The sequence below is a fragment of the Uloborus diversus genome, chromosome 3, assembly GCF_026930045.1.
Source record: "Uloborus diversus isolate 005 chromosome 3, Udiv.v.3.1, whole genome shotgun sequence".
NCBI classification, from domain to species: Eukaryota; Metazoa; Arthropoda; class Arachnida; order Araneae; family Uloboridae; genus Uloborus; species Uloborus diversus.
Window position 1 is genome coordinate 113770332 of NC_072733.1, and position 17456 is coordinate 113787787.

General features: G+C 32.7%; 1 protein-coding gene across 4 annotated transcripts in view; it reads left to right on the forward strand.

Moving 5' to 3' along the window:
• The window catches only part of LOC129218561 (uncharacterized), a 34242-nt gene that overhangs the window by 10117 nt on the left and 6669 nt on the right, over positions 1-17456 (forward strand). For 3 of the 4 annotated variants that reach the window (XM_054852868.1, XM_054852867.1, XM_054852866.1), the window contains exons 2-7: positions 12479-12685; positions 12773-12946; positions 14473-14577; positions 14759-14839; positions 15642-15692; positions 15790-16028. In XM_054852868.1, the coding sequence (XP_054708843.1) occupies positions 12556-12685; positions 12773-12946; positions 14473-14577; positions 14759-14839; positions 15642-15692; positions 15790-16028 (780 nt within the window). In that variant the 5' untranslated portion in view covers positions 12479-12555. The remainder of the gene's footprint in view (positions 1-12478; positions 12686-12772; positions 12947-14472; positions 14578-14758; positions 14840-15641; positions 15693-15789; positions 16029-17456) is intronic. The other variant, XM_054852869.1, reaches the window with a different exon arrangement.

The window sequence follows — 17456 nt, forward strand, 5'->3', positions numbered from 1 at the left end:
ACTGAGGAGTTCTAAGACGAACAAAATGGCAATCTCTGGATGTGATATCAGAGGCCTGTCTGGTATATTGAGCATAACATTTTCTAGTTGATTCCTTTCTGGAATGCATAGATGTTTTTTAAATCATTGAACTTTGTTACCGACTCACTACTTGTAGTTTTTTCCCACAATCACACAGGGTTTCACACGAATGGAACATGAACACAGATAAAATATAGAGTGGTGATCACACGAGTGGAAAAATAAGTGACTAATTGAGTAGTGAGCATAACCGCACATGTGCAAACTTGAAATTCCGTTTCAGGTTGTTGGTTTTTTACGACAGAAAAAAGGCAAGACATTAGCTCCCAGTAGCTTGGTGCTTAGAAAATGGCAAAATTTAGCCAACCTAGCTATTTTTTTAAATCACACTTGGAAAATAAAAAGAACATACAATAAATACTCAACTGTGTTGATAGAATTTAATTTGAAATCAACTCCAAATTAACTTAAGAGAATTTATTCATCAGAAAGTATAACATGACAGTCCGCTCACAGATATGGAATTAGCAAATGTTTCACTAAGACGAGTCTCAGTAAAAATTTGATGAGCATACTATGTCAGTTTCAACAAGATTCTGCTGAATTTAAAGGCAAACACACATCTGCTATCTGGCATTCCTAAAAAAAAAAAAAAAAGCGTCCAATTATGCCTCTAAACTGAATGTTTGCATTTATATTGGTCCAAAGCAAAACTTTGCCAAACGCAATTCTAGCTGCAAATGATAAAGCGGCCAAACTTCTCTTTAATTTGGAAAACTCTAGAATGAAGAATTTCAGCCAGATTTCATGATTTCTGCCATGAAACATTCAAACTATAAATGAACACATGCCCGCAAACGTATGAAAAAAATGTGTGTGGTTAATGTCAGAAACATAGAAGTTTAAAATAAATGAACAAAATTTGCCAAGTATTCCACTGTAAGTTTGCCGAACTGGCACTGTACCAATATCCCTTAGAATGAATTATCCTTCTTAAATTAGATTTACATGTTTAGACCTAAAACATACAACATACATAGAGCTCAACCATATCATGTTAACGAAGGACACATTTTAAGAAGTAAAACTTTTATTATCCACAAAACGTAATAACTAACACTACATGTTTAAAAATATGATACTTTTGTTTCAACAAATAATGCCCATCACTCTTAAAGTCAAATATATAAATACTAATAAGGACAAAACTGCAGTGTTTAGATGAAAAAAAAATGGGCTGTTGGTATATAGCATGCAGTTCTGCCATAGTCCTGGCTTGTGGATGATAACTTCCTGCTTGATACCCAAGCTTTGCCGTCAATTTGCAAGTTGAAGTGTACCAATGCTGCAGTCTTTCGCTGGTGTGCAAAATTTACTTTAGCTACCAGTTAGTTGGCCCTTTCAGCTTCACAGAAGTGACATCTCCTTTAGTTTGGTCATTGTCTATTCCAGACTGACGAGTCCCTAATAAGGACAAAATGCAGGCTTTGAATGGCATAATTGGGCTGTCGGTATACTGCAATAAAATAGATTCAATTACTCAGCATCATTTTCTTTCGTAAATTCGGGTTTAATTGACTCTTAAGTGACTTTGACCTTTTTCAATTGTTTTAAATATTTCTTACAGCACTGCTGTATGCATGTTAAGGAAGGCCGAAAAAATCTTTCCGGATGCTGCACTGGTTTCAAAACAAGCATTAGGATTTCAACTCCACAAAGTGGCGCATTCTTTTCCAGCAGAACAGCATCTTGAAGAGACTCGTCTCCATCTTGAAGTCTTTTAAACATAACGAATACACCCGCTGAAAGTTTTGACGTAGAAGTGGCAGTGCTTAGTATTTCTCCTCAAGAAAAATGTTTATTTCAAATAGATCTTTTGCTTAAGTTTGGCTGTTTCGTTAATTATATTTTATTTCGTGATACTGATTCATCAAAAGCCAATAAACTAATTCGTTTGCGATGGCTAATTATTCGCAAAATTATGAGATGCAGATACAAAAGCATCGTTGGTGAAAAACTCATAAGTTTAAGCAACAGTCAAAACTGTCAACAATACTCGTTTCATGCACTTCTGAAAGTGTTTATATGTTAAAGTGGTCCTTAAATAATCGTCAAACGGTGATTTATCTTTCACGATATGCTTTATTTCTGAAATGATTCCAAGTCAAAGACCTAAAGTTCACCATCATAAGTTATTCAAAGCACAATTTCAAACAGCGAAGAACAAAACATTCGATAATAATTTTTTTTATTTATTTATTTATTTTTTTATTGACAACATGCATTTCGAATTCGTGTACTTGGTCACACATGACCCGGATAATAAATAAACTTTTGTTTACTGCTCGGTCCGTCATGGTCACAGCCGGTTTTTAAATGTGATTACGTCCAAAAAAAAAAAAAAAGTGTAATTATTTAAAGCCAAACAAAAATTAAAAATTCTCTTGTTTTAGAAATTTTGAAAATTTCTTTCCCCAAAACCCGATTTATTACCTTTCTTTTCTCACCCCTTACTTTAATATGGTACGCAGGGAGACACGGTCCTCGTACTTTAATTTTACACCAGCGTCTCACCCCTCTCTTTTTAATAAATTTCAAAACTTTTTAAAGTTTTTACACAAGTGCCCCCCTTTTTTTCGTTTCATATTATCTGATATTAATATCTTTCCCTATCATCATCCTTTTTAACTGGCAGAATTGTGTTGGCGGGTTTTATCGTTTAGGTTATTGTTTAGCTTTGTGATTACAGATTGCGATTCGGAAAAGATGGCTTCAGCTCCAGGTAATAATTCCAAAAATTGTACAAATTATAGGATCGTAAAGAGAAAAGTTTCTAATGCTTTAAAAAGTGCTAGTAAAAAAGCCCATTTTGATCGTATTGTGCAAGATGCTTTTGTACTCAAAGACAGCCCCGAAATTTCATCTTCTTCGTCCGCGTGAGTACTATGAAGTCTTTGAAAAATATTTTAAATTAATTAATTTTTAAATATCTGAAATTTTGAAATATTGCAGTTTCAAGAAGATCTTTCAAAAATAGACTAATGTACACGACACATTTACTTAAATCAAACATGAAGCATATAGCATATTGGAGTTCCTCCAGGATCAGTTTCAGGACCCCTCTTTATTATTTTTATGAAACGTAAAGTGGACCAACATGCCCCACGGGCGGGGTACGTTGGTCCGCCTGGTGGGGCACGTTGGACCGCATAACTCAAAAAAAAAACATATGTTATAATTTTAGTGATAAATACTATTAAACTTTGTATCTACCTTATTCTCTGTTGTGTAGAGAGAGAAAGAAATATTAAGTTTAAAGATCAATATAACGTATTAAATTGATTTTTTGATAAATCATCTGTATTTAAAAACAGCAGTAAGCACCATTAGTACACAATTATTTTTTTTAAATCAAAAGAAAAGTCATAGAATATTGTTATAATTATTGAGATTTTAGAGCAAAAAGAAGTTTTTAAATTATGTGGGGTACAGTGGTTGGGTCCAACGTGCCCCACAAAGAGAGGACCAACCTACCCCACCTTCTTGGTCTGAGAAAGTGATGTCATAATTTTTTTTCTTTTTGACAAAAAATGAAAAAATTGCCAGTTATATTGAACTAAAGAAACTTATTTTAAGAAAGGAGTTCAATTTTTTCATGCAATCCTGATGAAAACCATTAAAAAAAAATAAAGTTAGTTATCTGAAAATTACTCAGGACCAGACTTGGATAAAACGAAAAGCTTTCTGCTAACACAAATCCTAGCTGGAAAATTTTCTGCAAGTAATTATTTTCCCTAACTCACCCTTGAATAAAGAATTAAATTTATATTCAAATATGAAAGAGGCCAAAAAAAAGTGCTTTAAATCATTTTTTTTTTTACAATAACATATGGTTTGCTTTTTTTCACCAACTGAAACCAACCAAAACCCTTTTTTTTTTTCACATATGTGTTTTAAAATTCTTTTGGAAAAAGGCTTCAACAGAAATAAACTGGGTTTTTAAAAAAATAATTTCTTTAATAATTTTTTTAAAATTAACGTTAGAAGTTTGAAAAAAATTTCTGCAGAGCCAAAAGTTTTCTGAGAACTCTGTTTGCATGTTCGTCTATATTATGCAAGACTGCTCAGGACTACTGCAATAACTTTCTGGAATAAAATTTGTTCAATATTACTGTACCATGTGATTTCATTATAGGATTTGTAAGACCATAGGTGTTATTTGTAGGTCATAAAATAAAACAAAAAATATTAATAGTATTAAAATAATTAAGACCAGTCCAACGTACCCCATCTCCCCCTACCCGTGAACTAGATTTTCTTCCTTCAAATTTCAAAAAAAAAAAAACAAGGCTATACAATCACCAGGAGAAAAGTTATTAACATTTTTAAGCATATGAACATCAAGATTAAATCGGAGAGACCCTTTTTGCTTTTGTTAAACATGCAGGGCCGTATTCAGAGGGGGGGGGGGCCTGACGCCCCCCCCCCCCCCGAAACCCGAAATGTTTTGTACCGTAAAACAGAAGGTTTTTTTTTTTTTTTTTTAAATTCCTAATATCAGAAAAAAAAATGACAAAGTTTTTTATTCTCAATTTTGCTACTATTCAAAATTTATCATATTTTGAAGAAATACAGAAAAAGCAGTTCTAGTTCTCATTAGCTGCAAGGCACACTTGAAATTTAAACCTTTAATTAGGACTTCCTGCTCTCTTTCCCAATTCAATTCAGGGCAGTCCAGGGTTAAGGCAGGCCCTTTGTCAGTTCGGTAGACTACCAAACTGACTTCTGTGCACTTCCTCCTCCATACTATTAATACTTGTAGTATGAGCGAAAAAAATAACACTTACTCTACTCTCTTTCATTTTCTGCACTACTTGTGATTGAAAAAAAAGTTTGTTTCGAGAAATATTTCGTTGCATTTCTTTTAAACTTAAAATGGGTGTGTCTTACAAAGTTATAATCATTTTGTAAGACTGCAATCAACTTCTGAAAAGTGTAAATAAAGAGCTTCAAATAATTTCAACTGTTCGAGAGTCTTTAAAAATTATTTGAGTTTTTGAAATTCCTTGAAAAGTTCTCCAATTTTGTATCTTATCAAGAAAATAAAGTATGAATTGTCCAAATGGCCAGAATATTACTCTTCCGTTCTTATTTTCTTAATGTCTACACCGTTTCTTTTAAACTATTTTGTACAATTTTCATACTGTAGGATATTTAATGAAAAAAAAAAAAATGGGGGTAGGAGGAGTGATCAAAAACAAACTTCACTAAAAGCCGATATGAGCAGATGACGAAGTGATTCTCTTTTCTCCTCTCTTGTTTTTTCTCTCTGTCCATTAAGTTCCATGATTTTTCGAGCAAGCAATTTTTATTTTGTTTGATCTTGATTTGAAAAAAAATGTATAACTTTTAAAAGACTTTGTTTGCCTTTTTTTTTTCATATTTTTGTAGTTTCAATTACCTAATATAAGGCCTCAAAATACAGATTTTTTTTTCGAAAATTTCTCGGTTGAAAAACCCCCCGGACCCCTGAAATTATGTATGTTCTACATCCAACTTAAAGGGATACTCTCCTGTTATCCCTAACACTACAAGGTGAATAAGAAAAATAATAAGAAATTAAAATAGCAACAGTCCAAACAGTGGAATCATTAAAAATCGAGACAAAAAGTCTTCTATGTTAACATTTTTATGCGTTTGGTGTGTCTATATATACTATATGTGTGTGTGTTAGGGCAATGTGCTAATCTGGGCCCCTCCCAAAAAAAATTTCTGGATACGGCCTTGTACACATGCTTCACTTGACAGAACTTTTATTTTCGAGGTAGACTGCAAAACCGGGCAATGCAGCTAGTGGGTTAAATAATTACACAGGGAAGGCAAGACGAGAGGTCATTGTTTTAAGCTTCTTAAATCTCAGGCCAATCTCGAGATAGTAAGATTTACTACTTCAGTAAGATTGTGGGTTCTGAGACCAGCTTACCTGTACAGATAGCTTTAAAAAGAACATGAATCTTAACTGAGGACTAGAAATTGATTAGGACCAGCCTAGCTGAGCACCGACCTTATTGCTGGTCATTACATTTGTATTTTTATGGCTTGATGAATGAGTTGTTGATTATCTGTCTGTGACTTAGATGTTAATGGGGCAGTGGATAATGTATTGCATAAATTGGCATCTTTAACTGAACAATTTTGGAATAGTACATTTTGAAATTTTATTTGAAATCTTACTTAAATTAAAAAGTTTCCGTGCAATAAATTTTATTTAAAATTTGTCTCCTTACTCTGTCTTCTGAATTTGCAATATTTCGAATTTCCTTGATATCTAATAGTTTAACTAGTTGCATCCATATCAATACTTTCAAATTGGGTTTTTTTTTTTTTTGTTTACAGACCTGTTTCTGAATCATCTGATGATGAAACTACGCATTTGAACTTTTGTGCTGAAGCTTGGAATAGATCTAATGTGTCACAGAGTGATTCAGACTGCTTAAATGACACTTTTATTTCTGAACAAAGTATAGCAAGCCCAAGTAGTTTACAGACCCACTCAATCATACGGATGCCAATGCAGGCAAATCCTAATTTTGAACTCAATTTGCGTGATTGGGCCTTAAATAACAGAATTGCACATGTTGCATTGAACGGCTTATTGCAAATTCTGCAAGTAAAGGAAATTCCCAAGCTGCCATTGGATAGTCGTACTCTCTTGGGCACAAGCCGTACAACAAATGTTAAAAATATGGATGAAGGAAAATATTTCTATTATGGCATTAGTAATGCATTGAATAGGCTGAACTTGAACGATACAGTTATTGGCAATACAATTGAGCTACGAATCAATGTTGATGGACTATCTCTGTTTAATAGCTCACCTATTCAATTTTGGCCAATTCTTGGCTTACTAGGCCAAAATTCGGATTCTCCATTCGTGATTGCTTGTTACTGTGGCAATTCAAAGCCAAAATGCATCAATACTTTCTTAGAAGATTTTGTGGACGAAATGGACCATCTGATGGTAAATGGTTACATAAGAAATGTGAAATATGCTATAAAAATAAGTCACTTCAATTGTGATGCTCCGGCTAGAGCTTTTTTGAAGTGCATTAAAGGGCACAATGCATACTTTGGATGCGAGAAATGCGTAATTGAAGGCACCCCTGTGGAAAAACAGGTGAAGTTTCTAAATATAGAAAATGAAAAAAGAACAGATAAAAGTTTCAAAGAAATCAAGCAGGCAAAACATCATATAGGTGTTTCGCCTTTGACCTCTTTAAATGTGGGAATGATCTCTCAATTCCCCTTAGATGCCATGCATCTCATTGATCATGGCGTTGTACGAAAAATACTTCTATGCTGGGTTAAGAAGGGGGGTCGAATGCAAGATCACAGTACGCGATTGAAACCCCATGAAACAAAACAAATTTCTGACAACTTGGAGTTACTATCCAGCTGTGTACCTTCGGAATTGAGTCGCAAACCGAGATCCTTAAAGTATTTGGATCGGTGGAAGGCTTCTGAATTCCGTCAATTCCTGCTGTACACAGGTCCTATTGTTTTGAAGCCTATTTTACCTCCCTCTTTATACCAACATTTTCTATGTCTGCATGTTTCCATCAATATATTGTGCAATGCTGATTTGGTTAAAGATGGGAGGTATATAGACTATGCTGAGCTCATGCTCAAGTCATTTGTGGAAGATGTTATGCAATTGTATGGTAACAAATATATGACCTACAATATGCATAACCTATTGCATTTAGCTGATGATGTAAGGCTACATGGAAGCCTTGACACCTTCAACTGTTATGCATTCGAGAATTTCTTAGGCCAAATCAAAAGGTCATTAAGATCTTATTCAAATCCATTGGCTCAATTGAGCAAAAGATTATCAGAGCAATGTCAACAACCGAGCAACTCTTCATCAAGTGCAAAATGGATCAAGTCCAAAGGACAATTCAATGCATCATTTTGTTCAGGTGAAGAGTTTTCGTCTTTAGAGTTGAAAAACGTGAAAATTTCTTCCCAGAATAATTGTGACAATACATTTCAATTAAAAGATGAAAGAATTGTTTCTGTCAAGAGAATTGTTAAGACTGCTAATGAACAGTGTGCTTTGATTTGCTCTGAAATAGTTTGCAAAGAAAGTTATTTTTCTGAGCCTGCTGATTCTAAGATTACCTCAATTTTTAAAATTGAGCATGAAAGTTCAACACCTGTTAAATTGGACTTATTAATGTTAAAAAGAAAATGTATATTGTGTCGGGACTTTAATGTTGTTGTTTGTCTTCTTCATAATTTAAAAATTACATAATTTACTCAACCTTTTCCTTTATTTATCTATTGTAGAATCTGTATTAATTCAACTAGAGTCCAACCTTGGTAGCGCAGGAATTTTTTTTGAATGTACGTGAAAAAGCGAGATTACATTATGTTTTGTTTTTGTCCAAAGAAAATTCTGGGCCGAGATATAGGCCGCTGAAAATGTCGGCCCAGGCATCACTTCTCACTTGCGATATTCAACTCTCAGGGTACAATATATTTTATTGCAGTTATTTTTTATTTAAAAGGTCATTCTTTTCTAATTAAAAAGATATTCAATAATTTGAAATATGGGTGAAGTTTTTTGCCATAGTCTTTTTTTTTGGGGGGGGGGGGGAGAGAAATAAATTAATTTCTGAAAAACCCTCATTTTTTTCAAATTTCTCTTAAAACCTGTTAAATGAAAAAGTAGAAGCTTTCCGTTTCCGGGAATAATAGCTTGGCACAGATTCAGAAAAGGGAATTGGAGCAAAGACTAGCAGATAACATTGATGGGAATCCTAAAAAGTTTTTTGCTTACACTAACTCTGGGACAGCTCGAAATAGTCAAACTGGCCCATTGGTTGACAGGGCTCGTACGCTTCTAACAAACTCCTGAATTTTGCTATTATCTCCTTACAAACTTCTTATTTTTTATTCTGCATAGCCTTTAAGATTCTACTATCGCCAATCCTATACAAGTAAATACATTATACCGGATTTTACCAAAATTTGGGTATTTTTCGTCTGTTAATACCGGAAATCCGATTTTGACGTTAGACTATTTTCTTCCTCACATCCGAATATTTTTTCCTCACTCTAAATTTCTGATGATTATGTCGATAATTATTAATTATATACATCTTTTAGCCTTGTTAAAAACTATAATTTGCACAATTTTTTCAAAACAATCCTTAATATTTAAATGGAATTTTTTGTATTTAAATCTCGTATGAGGAAACTTATGTTTTTAAAATATGCCAAAAATAGAAAAAAAAAAGTTTTTGCTTGTTTTGTTTTTGCACAATTATTAGTGCGCAATCAATTTCACTTGTTTTTTATTCAATTTCAAAATAAAATATATTTTAGTAAATACCCCCCTCCCATTGATTCTGAGTTGGCGCAAGTCTAAGAAGCAGTAAATGCATATTTTACTATAAATTTAGCATGTTTGTGCATTAAATGCATTGTACGAAAGCAAAATAAATAGTATAAGAGTTGTAAATATCTTTTCTGAAATAAGTTTTAAAACATGCATCTTTAAACAAGAAACTAATCCTTAAAAAATAAAATGAGCCGTTTTAGGGCATCTCTTGTTTATTATTTTTATGAATGACATTAATGAAAATATTTCTGGAAGCAGGAATTATTTTTCTGATGATATAAAAGTCATGGAGATTGTATAAAATGAAGAACAAGTAAAACTGCTTCAAGAGATATCATATTACTGTGGGGTAAGGCAGTTAATGTAGGGAAATGTCAAGTGCTACACTTAGGTCATGGAAATGGCGTACCAGTTATCCTTTACAGGTTTCAGTCATTAGACGGGCAGAAAATGTTATTGATCTGGGTATCTTAATAAATCAGGACTTCAAATTTAGTCAATAGTGCAGCATTGCAAGTAACAAAGCCAACAGAATGCTTGGGTTTATCAATAGGTCTATTTCAAACAAATCTAAGAAGGTTCTGCCTTTATATAGAAGTTAAGTAAGACCTAATTAAGAGTATGCTGTTCAGGTTCGGTCGCCTTATCTCTGGAAAGATATTTCTGAATTGGAAAGGGTTCAAAGAAGGTCTACTAGACTAGTAAGGGGACTTTCAAATTAAGATCATGATACCAGACTAATTAGGCTTAATATGTATAGCCTGGAACAGAGGGGCCATGAATTAGTTTTTAAAATTTATCAAAATAAAAAATCTTAATTGGATTAAATTTTTGCAGGGAGCATTTTTCAAAGAAAAAAATATTTAATTTCTTTCATTTCCAAAGTTTGACTCTGGTTGAATTTATTTATTTTTGTGCAATTAGCTATCATCAAAAAAAGAAATGTATATAATAATCAGAAAAAATATATATACTGTATGATATCTTGACTGACAATTTAGAGTGCACCAGATACCACATTTTCTCAATCTCCTTCCCTGCTCACCAACCTCTGAAGATTGCTTAGCAATGTTATTTGCTAAGATTTATATTGTCTGTACATATAAGCATAAAGCATCATATTAAAATATGCATTATGATTATAACAAAATGATCCTCCCTCCTGCCACAGGTGATATGGGGTCTCTAGGCCGCAGTCCTAGCATAGACATCCTTTTATAATTCCTCTGACTTAACTTTTTGAAAAAAAATTATAGAGAAATTGATTTTTTTTCTTAAATTTAAACATACTTATGTGTAATTAATTTAAAATTAAAAAAAAATCCAAATGCAACTTCATATAGTAAATGCTGAATTCTGCATAAATTGATAATTTTGTATGTGACTAATTTGACAACAGATAATCATGGTAACGTGTTGTAAAATAATTATCTGGTATTTACCTTACATACAAATACAAGCGCATGTTTATCTAAATATTTTTGTACATATGTATATGGAATGATTTATTTATTTTTTCATAAAATAAATGTAAAGAAGTTAAGAATATTTACTGGAAATATATTTACATTTCACCCAAAAACAAAAAATTGATTTTAAGTTTTATTATCTAAATTAGCTAAAATAAAAATAAATGTTATAACTGAAATTTTTAATTGAATATTTGGCCAAATATTGAGTTAGAATTTTATGGAATGCTAAGTATTTGGCATAGGTGGTAAAATTTGGTATTTTGTGAATCTCTAATTATGTCTTTTTTTCTCTTTCTGCATAATTTTTAATCAATCTCGATTTTATTTTATTCAAACTCGCCATTAAATCTCTGGAGCATTATGATTTATTAAATTTGCTTTGCATTATCCTTTATCCAGCCCTTTTGGCATTTTTTGAACAAATTCTTTGTTTCTAGTAATGTTTTGTCTAAAGCATGAGTCTCAATTTTCAAATACTTTCTTCTGTGCGGAGATTTGGATTTAATGAAAGATATCTGGTTCTTTTTGTTAATTGAGGTTCTGCTGAACTACCTTTTTTAGAAGCTTCTTTTCTTTTCCTAGCTAGACTGATATAAACTGAAGAAGTGATTTCATTAATAATTTAGTTTTTTTTCTTTTAATTTGTAAATGATGAATTGACTAGGACCAGTCTAGCTGGGCCCAGAGCCTGTTGCTGGTCGTCACTTTTGTATTTGTATTAAATATATTTTCTGTTACTTCTCAAATTTTTTTTATTTGAAATTGTTAATACAAAATAGTAATATTACATTTATAACTGTTGTACAAAACATTTTATCATCAAATGAAAGCATAATATTTATCTGATATGCATTGAATATTGTTGCAGTTATTATGTATGACTTTTCAAGCTAGCTTCTTTTAAATTACTAGCTACTGAAACCTTCCTTATATCGCACTTTTTAAGACACAAAAAAAAGCATGGTACATTTGATAACCTGATGTAATCTAAGTCATAAAAATTTAAGATTCAATTACAGTACATACAAATCAATATCATATGCAGGCACAAAAAGATTAGTTTATCATCATATAAAGATGATTTTCTTAATGAGAATCAAACAAAATGAGTCTACCAATTTTGCTTTTAAAATAACAAAAAATATTTCGAAATATTTCAATTGCTGTATACTGAAATACGAAAGAAAAGTTGCAGCTTGAGCAAGCAACATCTTTTTCCTTCTTTCTATCTTAATGCAAATTTTGGGGAGACAAAGGAAAAGCAAGATCTATCTGAATGAGCAATGTAACAAGGGGTTACTGTACATAAGTTTTATTTCAAAATTGTGTAAGTCAAGACTTTTGTTCATAATTTCGGTTTTGTTTCGAAATGTCTTTTTTTTTTTTCAGAATTAGGTACTAGACCATTGCTCTTAGCTTTTCATGTATTGCATATGTTGTCTTTTTGTATGATTCACTTGAACTGCTTTAGTATAAAGTGCTGGATAACTTTGGTTTTAGCCATTTTAGTGGGCAGTTGATTTGAAGCTTCTTACTTCAAAAATAATGTTTTGTGTTCTTATTTTTGTCTGTGCAGTAGCTGCTCCTGTAAAAGCTTATTCAGTTGTGTTTTTGAAGGAGAATACCTTAGAAATCATTCCAACTAAGTGGATTATGAGGAATGAATTACTGACCTATTGGCCCCCAAAATGCTCTGAAAGCGTCATGAAGAAACTTATTCAAAATTGTGTTGATGCAGAGGAGTCTTGGGATACTTTTGAAATAAAAGTATATTTCGAAACAAGTAAGTTGTTTATCTGTAGTAAATTTTAAAAATGTACATATAAATTTCTTTAAAATTAGTATTAATTTTTTTTAAAATTTAATATAGATTCTTTTGCCAGAGCATCAAAGAAATTAAATTTATATAGAGAGTCGTCAAATGTTGCTTCAGATTCTACAAGCTCTGATGAAGATTTGACGTTAAAGAAGCGGAAAATAAAAGTTCCTCCTCGCTTTTGCGATAGTCGATCGCAATGTAAGAAAAGAAGAATTTCTGGTACAGGTATGAGAAAAATTTTTAACAAATTGTTACAACTTTGAGTGTTCATCATTTACTTTCTTTGAGACTGGGTTCAAAATTAAAATAGGCTGTTCGTCGAAGGGTTCAAAGAGATTGATCAGGACAAATGCGAATGTGACGACCAGCAACAGGTTCTGGCCCAACTATACTGGTCCAAATGTTAAATTGTAAAGTACTTTGCAGCTAGTCAGGGTTTCTGCTGTAATCACATTTTTTGCGAAATCCGAAAATACTATCTCAATGATGAAAATAAAGCAAAGCATTTTCCCCTATTTGCTAAACCAAAAAATTAATTGATAAAAAGAAACTGCAGGATCCGAGAGAGGAAGCAAGCATAAGGATAGTCAACTTAATCTTTTTAAAATTCTAGCTAAGGTGTTTAAATAAGTTCAAATACCTAGTCTTAATAGGCATTACGTTATAAAATAATATTATTCACCAGTTTTTAGTTTCGGGTTTCTTAAGACCTTGATGGATTTGACAAAAGGGTATTCTCAGATACCACTCTCTGAAGAATCCAAGAGGTATGCGGCGTTTGTGACTCCTTTTGGGTCTTACATTAGTAATAAAATGATGTTTGGCCTAGTCAACTCTTCATTTTATTTTTGTAAATTGATGACACAAGTTTTAGAAGGAATGGAAGAGTATGCGTTATCATATATTGACGACATCGCTATATTTTCGAATAATTGGGAGGAGCATTTGACGCACATTAATTCAGTATTGTGTAGATTAGGAGAGGCGGGTCTAACTGTGAAACCCTCAAAGTGTAGATTTGCTAGGGATCATGTCATTTTTCTTGGACATGAGGTGGGGTCCAGAAAAAGGTCTCCTAATGAGGTGAAAATAAAGGCAATTAATGATTTCCCAACACCTAAAAACAAAACCCAGATAAGATCATTTTTAGGAATGGCGGGAAATTATTCTAGATACATCCCTAAGTATTCTGTCTTCGCCGTCCCTCTGACTAATGCCTTGAAGGGTAAGGAAAGGAAATCTGAAGCAATTTGGAACCCGGAATGCGAAAGGGCTTTTAATGAGTTGAAAGATGAAGTGAAGGAAAGTCCTGTGCTTTATGCACAGGATTATTAGTTCCGCACAACTATTCCAAAGAGCTGATGACTGAATTCGAGATTTGCTTTAACAAGTTAAAAATCAACAACAGAAAAGGTAGTTTCTATAAAATTGTACATGAATACAAACTGAATCTTTTTTTTTTGTCTAAAAAAGGAGAAATCATGGAGTAAAATGTTTTCTTTTTTTTATTTTCTTTAAAAAATATTAAAAAGTGTTGAATTATATCATTAGTAGTATGGTTCGAGTTCAATGATGAAAACCTGTAAGAGTGGCCACATTTTCACGGAACAGAGGGGTGGCCACTTGGAGAGGTTTCACTAATGATTCACTAAAACAATTGTTTGTTTAAACATGAAGCATTATTAATGCTAATTAAAAGATTAATGAGATATTTAAAATTACTCTTATTTTATTTTAAAAATTAATTTCAGATTCCATTCAGCAAGTTAGCAACAACGGTGCCACCACAACGGATGATGAACGTGAAGTTTGTAATAATTACCAAAAAAAATACAAGATTCCAGATCTTCCTACAAGTATGTATGCTATTGACATCTTATTCTAAGCAATTCATTCCAATGACTGATAAAAAAGTAAAATTAATCAAGCAAAAATAATACTTATGTTTAAAATGTTCATTTTCCTAATATGAATGCATTATTAGAGATCTGTTGAGTCCAATTATATTTTGCTTAATGAAACAAATTTGAATTATAGATACCAATCCATGTTCACTAAGATTTTCATCTGATTCCATGGGATCAGAAAGAAATGGACCAGCACCACCTGTCTTTTCGAGTGAGTACATTATATCATTTATTTTGGAAAAAAATATTGAATATTTCATTGCAATTCTGCTTGAATGTTTTAGTAACAAGAACTTTTCTGTCTGAATTTCTCAATTGTTTTGAAAATTTTCAACTGTTTTCCCCTGTTTTGATTTTGTGCAAAAGTTTAATCCATTAACATCCTTCATTTTGATAAATTTAAACAACTGAATCATGTCCCGCCTGACTCTCCTTTGCTCCAGACTATACATATTAAGTCTAGTATCATAATATAGATCTTAAAATCCCCTTACTAGTTTAGTAACCCTTTCCAATACAGAAATATCTTTTCTCAGATAAAGCGACCAAAACTGAACAGCATACTCATTCTTTCCTTCATGCAGAGACAAACCAGAATTGACAAAAATGCACCACAGAAGAAATACTAAAGATAACAATATAGCAGTAAATAAAACAGAGTTAGTACACCCAACAAAGTACACATAATCAAAACAAAGAAATCACCATATGTTAGGCTTAGCTCCAAAAAATCTCAAGGGACTTCAAAAATGCACTTAAAGCTAAAATGAGTTCTCAAAAAACTAAACTAATAAACATGATAAAATACAGTAAAAATACTAAAACTAAAACACTTATAATGAAAAATTACTTAAAAAAAGCACTTATCTGAGCAGCAGATAAGCCATCCCATGCATCACATACGCCCTCTAGTGGCAAGAGGGTGAAGGGATATAGAAGTGAATATTTCTTATATATATTAAAATTATAACAGATTAATGAAGGATTGGAAGCTCATTTATTTGTAATTTCAGGTACACCCAAACATCAAACTTTGCCTGATGCAAATGAAATAAAAAATCTAAGTAAGTAAACTGTATAGACCTATTTTTGTGATCTGTATTGTTTAATATAAAATTCATGTTTGATTTTTTTTTTTATTTTTTTTTTTTAATTTCACAGTCTCTCATCTGATAAAAATAAATGAAAAAACTTACCAAAAAGTGAAAGGCTTGGAAAAAGAACTGAATGAAATAAAAGCAGAAATGTGCGAACTGAAAAACCTCAATGCAAAAGATAACCAGAAAATTCTTCCACTAATGCAGATCCCCGATTTAAAGGATCTGCCATTTGATTCTGATGCAGCAGTGATTATGTTCAATGAGAACTTACAAGCAGACAGGCAACTACAATCACAATATGTGAGCTGAAATCATTTACTAAAATTCAATTCATACTGTTTTAAATGCATGTATAATATTTTTTTTGCAGGATAAGAGGGATCACTGAAGTCAAACTTACAGGTCTATAATTCCCAGCAATACCTTTAGACCCCTTCTTGAAGAGTGGCATTATGTTAGCCAGCTTCCAGTCCTCTGGCACCGTCCCCGAGTTATAAGAAGCATTGAAAATATTCAAAATAACATCCACTAATTCCTCTGCACATTCAACTAAAATTTTTGGATAGATATTATCTGGTCCCGGAGCTTTAGTTGCTTTAATCTTTTTCAAATGAAATAAAACCTCCTCCCTGGAAAATACAAAATCCTCAAGCTGTATAATAGCTTGTGTCTTGTTAGTGTCAACTGTTGAGATACAGATATCGTTAAACACACTGGAAAAAAGTTATTTAGAACATTTGCAATATCCCTATCGTTTTGGATTAAATTTCCATACTCATCAACCAAAGGCCCAATTTGACTGTTTCGAGCTTTCCCAGAATTAGAGTAAGCAAAAAACCTCTTAGGGTTCCCATCAATGTCATCTGCCAGCCTTTGCTCCAATTCCCTTTTCTGAATCCGTACCAAATACTTAAAATTTCGCCTTGCCTTACCATACTGGAGCCTCTCCGCACTCTGACCAGTTTCTTTAAACTTACGAAAAGTGGCTTGCTTATAATTAAGAGCTTCTTTAGTCTCCCTGGAGAACCACATGGGCCAAATTTTGGTACTAACACCTTTTCTCCTAAATGGAACATAGTCCCCAAAGGTTTTAGCAAGTTTATCCTTAAATTCCGTCCACTGCTGATCTACGTCGCTATTTTCCAACCCTGACGAAAAAACTTCTTTCAAGCTCTGCCTAAGTGCAACAAAATCAGTGTTTCTGAAATTGGGCACAAACCTAAAATTATCATCTTTGCACACTTCAAATTTAACCCGGAACCTAATGCTGTTATGATCACTATCTCCAATATGCTCCCCTACACTCAACCCCTGAACAAAACTACCTATGTCACAAAAAACTAGATCCAAAATGGCCTCCTCTCGAGTTCCCTGAGTTACAACTTGATCTAAGAAACAGTCACCAATTACTTTTAAAAATTCCTCTTCTTTGCCATTACCAGGATAAAAATTATTCCAATCAATACCCGGAAAATTGAAATCCCCCATTATGATAACGGATCCCTTACTGGACATGTCACTAATAATACGGTACATCTGTTCATCTTGTCCCTGGTTTGAATTAGGTGGCCTATAAATGTTTCCAAAGCGTAGCTTTTTGCCCTTACTGCTCATCAACTCCAGCCAAACCATATCAATATCAGTAGGCTTATCATTTATGACCAATTCATTGCAAATAAAATTGTCTCTAACATAAAATAAAACCCCACCACCTCTTTTACCTACTCT